The sequence below is a fragment of the Pituophis catenifer genome, unplaced genomic scaffold (genome assembly GCF_029215685.1).
Source record: "Pituophis catenifer annectens isolate HBS135680 unplaced genomic scaffold, rPitCat1.0.hap2 SCAF_3, whole genome shotgun sequence".
Classification (NCBI taxonomy): domain Eukaryota; kingdom Metazoa; phylum Chordata; class Lepidosauria; order Squamata; family Colubridae; genus Pituophis; species Pituophis catenifer.
In genome coordinates, this window is record NW_027256883.1 from 63,327,797 (window position 1) to 63,337,236 (window position 9,440).

The window sequence follows — 9,440 nt, forward strand, 5'->3', positions numbered from 1 at the left end:
TAGTTTGCAAGGCTTAAAACACTATTAGCAAAAATATACTTTTTGGTCTTTGATCTTCATCTGTATACTATGTCTGTAATATTATCCTAGTTCCAGGCTTGCTTTTTATTTTTTAATTCTTCATCTTGATTTGAATTATATTACGCATCATAATTTCAGCATAAGCAGTACAGCTTCCGAGAATACCCTTCTTTTTCCAAATAAATAGCTCCTGGTATTAAAATTATGATTTATTTGGACCTAGCTGATCTTCAAGGTAATTTCACTATAATATTTCTAACAAGGATTTTGGCACAGTCTCCTTGTGTTGAGATGATGGCAAACAAACAAAATAGATACATTTTATACTAGGATAGACTACTTATGTTTGGCCTAAGGCTTTCTAGATGTACACAGTAAACACACTAAGCAATAATTTCTTTTTCCGGCAAGACAGGTTTGTTCCATTCACGTGCTATGCACTTACAGAAACCTTTAGGTTGGACAATATGCAACCTTTCTACATCCAGAACTATATACACAGTTGCTATGGGGAAAAACAAGAATGGGAGCATTATATAGACTATGTTGAGCTCGTGAATGAAAGATGGAATATCATTTGACCGAAGTGCTCTTCTCTTGAAAGAAGCATTTGCAGCATATATGCATAAGTGGCTTATTATGGGTCACTATGTTGCTATAAACTCTTAGCAATCAATCACATATTGTAGATAGATTCCCGCTGCCCCCATAAAAATTGGTCCCTAACCTGGTCTTTCAGGTCTTCCAACCATCACACTGTAACAATCTACTTTGCTGTTGGTTGTCTTCTTCTTCTTCTTCTTCTTCTTCTTCTTCTTCTTCTTCTTCTTCTTCTTCTTCTTCTTCTTCTTCTTCTTCTTCTTCTTCTTCTTCTTCTTCTTCTTCTTCTTCTTCTTCTTCTTCTTCTTCTTCTTCTTTTGCTTTAATTTATATGCTGCCCTTCTCCAGAGACTCAGGGCGGCTTACAATGCGTTAAGCAATAGCCTTCTTGTCTTTCCTTCTATCTTTCTCAGCATTAGAGCCTTTGCCAGAGAGAAAGGTCTCTGCACAATGTGTGCAAAGTAAGGCAATTTTGAGCCTGGTCACTTGTGCCTCTAGTGAGAATTTGGTCGATTTGTTCAATGATCCACTTGTTCATTTTCTTGGCTGTACTCTCAGGAGTCTTTTCCAACACCAAAAGCATCAAACTCCCAGGCAGTTTTTTTAGGACTGCTACCACAGTGGGGGAAGAAAACTCCAACTGTATCACTGGAATATTTTTTTCATTCATTCATTCATTCATTCATTCATTCATTCATTCATTCATTCATTCATTCATTCATTCTCTATAGCCACTCATCTCAGTCGAGGACTCTGGGTGGCTTACAATTTAAATATATATTACAAGCAAAATACTAAAAAAAAAAACAATAAAAACAATTAAATACTACTTTAATACTTCTATGAATAACAATAGTACCTTATCTTCGGTACTATTCTTCGAAGAGGGGCGGCATATAAATTGAATTAATTAAATTAAATTAATTAAATTAAATCAACAACCAGACAACTCAACACCTCTCTAGCTGGCAGTTTATCATCCAACCTTGGGTAACTCCTCTACTAATTTAGACTGACCATCGAGCATAGCCCAAGGCTCAGTTTAGCAACCAATGACATGTTTCAAAGTTTAAAAACTGGGAGGGAAAAAATTGCTATTTTCTCTGCTTAGAGGTCAGCTGGGAATAAAAATTCCATGAGGGAAACTTAATACCTTTTGTAATCTCCCGAATCTCAGGCAACCAAAATAATGACGCGTCGGGCACGTGGCATGGAGGAGTGGAAAAGTCCCCGTCGCTTTTCGCATTGGTTCCTCCCCAGCGCCGGAGATCGTAGTCGTGTAACAGCGCCGACGAAGAGAAAGCCCACCTGGTCAGCTCGGAGGGCAGCAGGGAGGCGGTTTTATCTCCGGAGCCGCTTCCCTACCGTCCGGGGCGATAATTGGAGTAGAAAAGACCGGGCGAGTAAAGCGGCGGCGGTGTCGCAGGTGGAGAAAGAGGGTATGGCGGACAACGACCCGCCAAGCGCCAAGGAGCTCTCTCACTTTGTGAGTACCCCCGACACTTGTCCCAGGCTTTGCCGATCGCGCTGGTATCGTGCACAAGTCGGATGGGTGGCGACTTTTTCAGGCAGCCCACAGATGTAAATACAGGCAGTCCTCAAACTTATGATCACAAGGGAGCCCAACGTTTCTGTTAAGTGAGGCGTTTGTTAAGTGAGTTTTGCCCCGTTTTACGACCTTTCTTGCAGCGGTTGTTAAAGTGAATCGTGGCAGCTGTTAACTCAATAGCCTGGTTGTGAAGTGAACCTGGCTTCTCCATTGACTTTGCTGGTCAGAAGGTCACCAAAAGTGATATTATCACCTTGGGACACAGCAACGGTCATAAATGTGAACCAGTTGTCAAACACCTGAATTTTGATCACAGGATCGTGAGGAGGCTGCAAAGGTCATAACTGTGAAAAACGGTCATATGTTGGGTTTTTTTTAGTGCTGTTGTAACTTTGAATGGTCACTAAACAAACTGTTGTAAATCGAGAACTAGCTGTTCTTACCTACACTAGGTAACATCATCAGTGCTAGTCAGTTGTAACATCTTTACTAGATGATATTGCCTAGTTTGGATAATGGAACCTCTGCAACAACCAAGCACAGAGCGCACTAAGAATCCCTCATTTCAACCATGAGCTACAAATATTCTCCTTTATGGATAAGGAAGATGGCATTTATAGCCGCCTCCCTGCACCCCCTGCATCCTTTGACCTACCTGTTTTTACCTATTGCATCCTACCTATCATAATGCATAAATCTACCAGGCATGGTATCTCCTCAGCTGGCAGATAGTGATGGTCATTGCATAAAAAATATCCTCCACAACCCATCTCTGATCCTCATAACCTAAGATTGTGGCATTGGGATCCAGTATCAGTAGAGAGAGCCACATTTGGGAAAAGTTGTAAGATTTTCAGAAAGTTTCTACATCTCTTCACTCTCATGCCTTGGAGTGGGGATGAGGCCAATTTGTTCTTAACCCAAGGGATTTCTTTCAAGAATGTGTAAATAAAAAAATACCTTACTCTGTAATACTGTATGAAATTAATAAAATAAAATAATAAAACACTATATAATAATTACAATATATTATCGACTTATAAGAATACTTCCATAGAAAAGTTAGGTGTAATCTCTGCATTTCATATTCTGTTTTATGTGACACTTGCTTTTTATAACTCCTTTTATAGATCTTAGTATTTTCACAAATATATTAGCTATTTTAGGGGAACTCCATCCTTTATCATACTTAGCAGATGAAATAAAGCTCAGTTCCTCAAATAATAAACTGCCATTTATTTTTGTGCACTGTAAACAATAACACTGCTAAGGCTGGATGAGCCCAGGAAGTAGCTTAAAGTGATAACTTGTCTAACATCATAGGTATATTTTTTTCACCTATAGGCAGAAAATCTCCTACAACAGCTGCAAGAAAACTTTGAAGACTTGACTGATAAATTATCTCTACAAAATATCCTTTTCGGATCCTTTTCTAAAATGTGAAATTGTTTGTAATCAGCTTGGCTAATCCCTAAATGTTTCCAAAATATGTTTATGATTTTGAGTTCACCTGTCAAGTACAAAACAGGGCAAAGGTAAACTTGAAGATGATAGGGAATGATTTTGTGAACTAGAAGTGAGTATATCCATCAGGTTATTTTCTGTTAAGAATTTTATACACGATGGCATTTTTCTAAAACAAAACACTAGATTTTAGCCACTCATCATTTTTATTTCCTAAAAATACTTATGGAGCTTATGTGGGGATCCACATAAATAGAATTTCAGAAGCTGGTACTTTATGGTATAGCATGTCAACTTCCCATTTGTAGTATAGCATGTCAACTCATCATTTGAATTTTTCACTTAAGAATCTAAAAATGGAATGTCACATATGGCAGTAAGCCAAGGAAATTTATATCAATTTTAGAAAATTAATTGTCAGTTTATAATACAATAGTTATACATCATTCTTAAATACTATTAATGGTTAAGTTACCAATTTAAATATATTAGATCCTCCTACATAGGAGATTATGGTTATAGATTCCTGTTCAACTTTATGAATTGAGACAGGATTGACAGTATACTATTAAACTATTAAATAATAGTAATATTCTTTTAAAGTAAACTAATAATCTTGCCTCAACAATTATATTTGAAGATCTCAGATAATGTTCAGTCTTGAAACACTTTAACTACAATATTATACACATTATAAGCTTTTAATATTTGTAGCATACATTCAGACCAGATAAGGCAAAAAGTATGAAAACAATTGTTTTATACCCAATAAGATAAAAAAAACAAACAAAAAGCACTTTGGATTTTTTTTTACAATAGTAAGAAACCAAATGTGAATCCTGTTATATATACGCACCATGTATTTGTTTCTCAGATAGATTAATATAAACTCCTAATAAAAATGAATTAAAAATGCAGTGCTCTTTAACCTTTTACTGGATGAGATGGGTGAACGAATAAATGATTTGGAAAAGCATGTTGCTGAACTAATGGCTGAAGCTGGAATAGAAAATACTAGTGAAGATTCTGAACGGTGAGATTCTGGTTTTATATAAACTTGTCACAAAAGCTAAAAATCTGGTATAATTTACCATAACCAATTCAAAAGGGGAAGGAAACTCCTCCTTTAAAACAAATTTTTGTTTGCATTAATAGAAGCACAAGAACACAACTACGGTATTTTATAGTAGGGTAAGAACTTCCACAACTGAAACTCAATATGAATCCATAGAACCATACATTGTTTGCACTATCTTCTTTCAACTTCCCAGTCTAATCTATTAATTTTGAGATCTCCTGTCTAAAAATTTAGCAGATCCATCTTTGCTTAGCTTTTAAAAACTCGGGCACAGCATATTCATTTGCTTACTAGAGTTCTGAGAATGAAAGTTATAGCTAAGCGCAAAATTTTGGAGTGATTGCAAGAATGCTAGAACTCACCTGTTTGTAAAGAAAGCATCAATATGCATACTTGTACAAAAATAATTCAGGTAATTAAAAGGTTTAGCAGACACCGCATGTTGAACTAATATCACCTCTCATTAAGAGTATGTTTCTGTGTTTTAAAAATTTTGGAAAATAAATGTTTTGCCTTATATTCATTCACACAGTTGGAAGAAAGTATAAAGATTGAGAGACAGTTGATGAATTCACATTTGGCTTTCCTAATATTAACTTAGTTTCTATGCTAATTATTTTTATGCAGAACTGAAGGCATCAAAGAAACCCTGCATGCAACATGAAGACTTAAGTATGGTCTACGTTTGTACAACTTTAAGATATTTTGTTAAGACTATATATAACTAATGGATACACAAGCAATGTTTTTCTATACTACATCATTGGCTACAAAGAAAAATCAAGTTGTAAATATTTCTGGCCTGTATTACTGCTATAATATAGAATCACGCAAGTGTGATGGGCACTAATTTGATAAATACATAAATAAGGAAAATTCTCCTTATGAATTTTTTTGTTTAAAACTGACATTAAAGGTTGAAAATTGGCTTCATATTAACATTGAATTCATGACAATTCATACACTTTTTTGTATATTTATAAGCTTTTATACCAAGTGTAGTTTCCATTTTTTCCTTGAAGTTCGTTTTCTTGGTACATCATACAGTCAGGTCCAGAAATATTGGGACATCGACACAATTCTAACATCTTTGGCTCTATAAACCACCACAATGGAGTTGGAATGAAACAAACACAATGTGCTTTAACTGCAGACTGTCAGCTTTAATTTAAGGGTATGTACATCCAACTCAGGTGAACAGTGTAGGACTTACAGCAGTTTGCATATGTGCCTCCCACTTGTTAAGGGACCAAAAGTAATGGGGCAGAATAATAATCATAAATCAAACTTTCCCTTCTTAATATTTGGTTGCAAATCCTTTGCAGTCAATCACAGCCTGAAGTCTGGAATGCATAGACATCACCAGACGCTGGGTTTCATCCCTGGTGATGCTCTGCCAGGCCTCTACTGCAACTGTCTTCAGTTCCTGCTTGTTCTTGGGGCATTTTCCCTTCAGTTTTGTCTTCAGCAAGTGAAATGCATGCTCAATGGGATTCAGGTCAGGTAATTGACTTGGCCATTGCATAACATTCCACTTCTGTCCGTTCAAAAACTCTTTGGTTGCTTTTGCAGTATGCTTTGGGTCATTGTCCATCTGCACTGTGAAGCGCCGTCCAATGAGTTCTGCAGCATTTGTCTGAATGTGAGCAGATAATATTGCCCGAAACACTTCAGAATTCATCCTGCTGCTTTTGTCAGCAGTCACATCATCAATAAATACAAGAGAACCAGTTCCATTGGCAGCCATACATGCCCACGCCATGACACTACCACCACCATGCTTCACTGATAAGGTGGTATGCTTAGGATCATGAGCAGTTCCTTTCCTTCTCCATACTCTTCTCTTCCCATCACTCTGGTGCAAGTTGATCTTGGTCTCATCTGTCCATAGGATCTTGTTCCAGAACTGTGAAGGCTTTGTTAGATGTTGTTTGGCAAACTCTAATCTGGCCTTCCTGTTTTTGAGGCTCACCAATGGTTTACATCTTGTGGTGAATCCTCTGTATTCACTCTGGTGAAGTCTTCTCTTGATTGTTGACTTTGACACACATACACCTACCTCCTGGAGAGTGTTCTTGATCTGGCCAACTGTTGTGAAGGGTGTTTTCTTCACCAGGGAAAGAATTCTTCGGTCATCCACCACACTTGTTTTCCGTGGTCTCTCGGGTCTTTTGGTGTTGCTGAGCTCACCGGTGCATTCCTTCTTTTTGAGAATGTTTCAAACAGTTGTTTTGGCCACGCCTAATGTTCTTGCTATCTCTCTGATGGGTTTGTTTTGTTTCTTCAGCCTAATGATGGCTTGCTTCACTGATAGTGACAGCTCTTTGGATCTCATCTTGAGAGTTGACAGCAACAGATTCCAAATGCAAATAGCACACTTGAAATGAACTCTGGGCCTTTTATCTGCACATTGTAATTGGGGTAATGAGGGAATATCACACACCTGGCCATGGAACAGCTGAGAAGCCAATTGTCCCATTACTTTTGGTCCCTTAAAAAGTGGGAGGCACATATACAAACTGCTGTAAGTCCTACATCGTTCACCCGAGTTGGATGTACATACCCTCAAATTAAAGCTGACAGTCTGCAGTTAAAGCACATTGTGTTTGTTTCATTCCAACTCCATTGTGGTGGTGTATAGAGCCAAAGATGTTAGAATTGTGTCGATGTCCCAATATTTATGGACCTGACTGTATATAGATGTTAAAACTATCAAGTACAAAGAAAGCGGATTAAGAGTCCATGCTAATAGGTAAAATTCGTGTCATCTCTACTTCGATTAGCTTTCGTCTATTGAGATCAGATGTTTTGAACTCATATTGCTGTATGTCACTTACGGAGTTCTGAACAATTTCTACTATGATTTTTAGAATAGGAGGCCCTTCGTGGTTTAACTACTGCAACACATCCTACATGGAACTGTCCTTGAAGACTACGCAGAAGCTTCAATTGATCCAGAATGCAGAGGCATGGGCAGCAACAGATATGCTTTGATATGCCTGTGTAATATCCCTGCTTTGTGAACTGCCCTAGTTGCGTTTGTTTCTGGGTAAGATGCAAGGTGATGGTAATCACCTATGAAATCTTACATAGCACAGGGTCTGATTACTTGAGGCACTGCCTACCTCTCTAGTAACTAGCAGATTTGATTCAGGTTATGCATATTCCAGTTCTTTTGATTAAGCAATGCCATCTCTCAGCACTCAAAAGTGCATATTCTCTGCTGGAGTGCCTGCCCTCTGGAATGAGGTTCTCCACAAGCACTAGGTGTTTTATGTTGTTGTTTTAGAGCAGAGGTCTTCAAACTTGGTAGCTTTAAGACTTGTGGACTTCAACTCCCAGAATTGCATACCTGGCTGGAGAATTCTGGGAGTTGAAGTCCACAAGTCTTAAAGATGCCAAGTTTGAAGACCTGTTTTAAAGGGTCTTGAACACCTGGCTCTTTGCCCTGACCTTTGACTACAATGGATGTAATATCTTCCAAGGAGTGGGTACTTTTGCTTCTGTCCTCTCCTTTCTTTTTTACCTTTTGTAAGGACTTTTGTTCCTTGTTTTTATTCCATTATATTGTTTCTTTTGTGTTTTTGCTTGTGAACTGCCCAAATTGTTGGGAGTTGGACAGCGTATGTATTTACTAAGAACACAATTATGATTTTCAGCAAATGAATTTAGGAAATTAGATACTGAATGATGTCAGAAATATAACCTGAACCTGGATGACGTTTTTCATATATCATGCTAAGTCATATTTTGGTTTGCCATGATTTAATAAGTAAGCAAAAACTGGATATATTTGTGCTCTAAGTTATAAAATATTATTTATAAATTGCAATTTGTCAATCACACTAAGCAAAAAATAAAAAGATCACACAGTGGTTTACAGTATGTGAACTGATCTGTTTTATGCTGATATATAAGCCCATATATTTTGTATCCACTTTTGGTATGTTTAATAGCATTGCCTAAGGAGCACATAGTTGAATTCATTACACAAACATGTTCAAATGGGATCATGTTTTTGAAGTATAACTAAGTATTTAGGGATCACATTTTTGGGGGGTCAGGATTTTTGGTGTAATATTCAACATGTTGTTTAAAGTGTTAATTTTCTGATTCACCTTTCCCTGTAAGAACTCAAGGCTTCTTACACTGTGATCTCCAGCAGTTAAAAAATTTTAAATACTGAAAACCACCCAGATTAAAAACACCTTACTCAACATTCAGAGAATAGCATGGGTGCTGAGAGAAATTCAGGGATTGGCAATCTATGGCCTGTAAACCAGATGTAGCCTCCCATCCACAGTCATTCAGCCTGTCATCTGAAAAAGAACTGTCTCTGCAGGCAGTCATTTTGGCGACAATTCATTAACTGCCCCATTGGGAATTAAGTAGCAGGTCCTCTGAAATCCTGGCAAAAAGCTTATCTGTGGTTCCTACATTCTGATACTGCTTGAACAGGCACCCAAAATATTTTAATCAGCAGATCCTAAATACTAGAGGATATCAAGGCACAAGAACCAGGTACCATCTATAGGTCATAAAACCACGTTTCTCTGAAAATAAGACCCTGTCCTATATTTTTTTGAATTCTGAAATAAGCGCTTGGCCTTATTTTCTGGGAGGCCTTATTATTTTGGGGCACATAGAGCAAGACGGGGCTCCTCTTGCTGTCTTACCTGATTTCCAGCTCTGTTTCCCTAACCCTAACCAGAAGAAATGGCGGGGACC

The 9,440-nt window shown here is 37.6% G+C and overlaps 1 protein-coding gene across 2 annotated transcripts; it reads left to right on the forward strand.

Moving 5' to 3' along the window:
* Nucleotides 1-1,901: 1,901 nt before the first annotated feature.
* Nucleotides 1,902-8,574, forward strand: HSBP1L1 (heat shock factor binding protein 1 like 1). 2 transcript variants are annotated; one of them, XM_070942445.1, is made up of 5 exons: nucleotides 1,902-2,107; nucleotides 3,515-3,581; nucleotides 4,571-4,667; nucleotides 5,340-5,384; nucleotides 7,583-8,574. In XM_070942445.1, exons 1-4 carry the CDS (start codon nucleotides 2,063-2,065, stop codon nucleotides 5,374-5,376), a joined length of 246 nt encoding a protein of 81 aa, XP_070798546.1. In that variant the 5' UTR covers nucleotides 1,902-2,062; the 3' UTR covers nucleotides 5,377-5,384; nucleotides 7,583-8,574. The 2 variants fall into 2 exon arrangements, with proteins under 2 accessions (XP_070798546.1, XP_070798545.1); XM_070942444.1 differs by lacking the exon at nucleotides 7,583-8,574 and having other exon boundaries at nucleotides 5,340-5,472.
* The last annotated feature ends 866 nt before the right edge of the window (nucleotides 8,575-9,440 follow it).